General features: G+C 41.7%; 1 protein-coding gene across 1 annotated transcript; it reads left to right on the top strand.

Moving 5' to 3' along the window:
- Positions 1-1,710: 1,710 nt before the first annotated feature.
- On the top strand, positions 1,711-1,881 carry SARC_15127 (hypothetical protein; the record flags this gene model as incomplete). The annotated part of the gene is made up of 1 exon (XM_014290746.1): positions 1,711-1,881. A coding segment is annotated over one exon (171 nt), but the record flags the coding sequence as incomplete, so codon positions are not given.
- Positions 1,882-1,895: the final 14 nt, after the last annotated feature.

Genomic DNA, 1,895 nt, shown 5'->3' with positions numbered 1-1,895 from the left:
ATATATATTGGGGTATCTCTGTAGTATCAACCACTCCTACTACGGGGATATCACAAAGCTGTGATCTATGGGTTCGATTTTCCGATTTTCGAAAGTATTCTGTGATAGCGTGTTGTGGCAGCGCTAATGAGTCCTGGGACAAGGGCACTCGAGTTTTGTGATATCCCCGTAATAGCAAATTGGTAAACCACTCCTACTACAGGGATATCGCAATATATATATATATATATATATATATGTGTGTGTGTGTACGCATACACGCACACAGACACATAGACCACAAACATACACACACACGCAAACCTACTCACACCCACACACACTCACACCCACACACACTCACACAATCACACAATCATATATATATATATATATATATATATTCATCGAAAACTTCAATATATTTGCTGTGTCGATTGACCTGCGCATCTATATTGATTCAGTGTATTCGAAGTGGCGGCACGTATTTATTGAGGTATTCATCCATGCTAGTTAAGAGGTTTGGGCTATCATATCCTCAATGTTTGTTATTGATGTTGTTCAATGTTTGTACATAACCTTGTGGAGTAAATGAGACGAGAAATAAACAGTGAATGAACATTTTGGAGTGCAAAAATTTATAGTCTCCTGTTTTGAAACACCTGTCGATGTATTGTTCCTGTATGTTTGTGCTTCTATTTCAACACCACTGACTGCCACCCGCCTATACGATCTCTGGTACTTCTAGGCGCCCGAGTGTAAAGGTACGAGTTATCGTATACTTATCAACTGATACCCCCAGCTCTACCACCGGTCGCTCGGTCATACATACGTCAGAGTTCACAGTGTTAGTCTGTATCCCCCACTGCCCATAAGAAACATGTTCCTTGAATCCTGAATTATCATGCTCGTTGGCCCTCACGCATTGAGGGCCGTGGGTTATGCTACATCGCTCTATATGGATGGCACAGGCGTCTGCACAAGTACCGATGCAATATGTGTATACACTTACAAACGCACATGGCAGATATCAATTTGGACTAGCTATTCGTTTTTGGATTAGACGTATGATGGGTAGGGTAGGAAGCGCATATGTGGCATCGAGATGCTTTCTGTTTCTCACGTGCAGGAGGATGTGTCCTAGCGCATAAGCCCTTTAATTTTAGATGTACATTCGAATGTCTGGGCTTACATGTATGGGTACCCCATACGTGATGTTCTATATTTAAACGCACGCCTTAACATTTACGCATCAATTGTTATGTACGTACGCATACGGAGACCCGCTTAAGTCGCATAGGAAAAATACTTTTCAAAAAAAAACAAAATCATACAGAGCGTACCAACTAGTCAAGAAGTTCTTCCACCCGACTTCCCACCCGGCCACGCATAGATAAGTTTCTATACATTGCTGTGAAAATATTCATTTACTGTGAAGGATCTCAATTGTCGTTCTTTAGGGTTTAGAGTTTTATAGTTTTTCTATGTGCAGCTTTAAAACTATTCATTCACTGTGACGGTTCTCAGTTGTCGTGCTATAGGTTTTAGTAGTTTAGGGGTCTTCTATACACTGCTTTGGAATCATCCATTCACTGTCATGGTTCTGAGGTGTCGTCATATATGTCTTTACAGATCTCTGAGTCGTATCTGCGCAATACTGGTGCAACGCCCTTCACACGGCATACTGAAATGTACTCGCATGTATTGGTATGCGTAAATTGAGCTAAGAGTATGACCTTTACGCACCCGCAATCATTTGTGAATATAGACGCGTACAAGAAGACAATAAAGCACGATGCACAGTTCCACCAATACACTACCGACGAGACCATTGCGATCCGCTCAAAACTTCTAGACTGGTACGACAGTAATCAGCGGATTTTACCTTGGAGGGTACCATCGGTAAGAACAGTGTC

The sequence above is a fragment of the Sphaeroforma arctica genome, assembly GCF_001186125.1.
Source record: "Sphaeroforma arctica JP610 unplaced genomic scaffold supercont1.5657, whole genome shotgun sequence".
NCBI classification, from domain to species: Eukaryota; class Ichthyosporea; order Ichthyophonida; genus Sphaeroforma; species Sphaeroforma arctica.
This window is presented reverse-complemented; position numbering and strand designations above follow the sequence as displayed.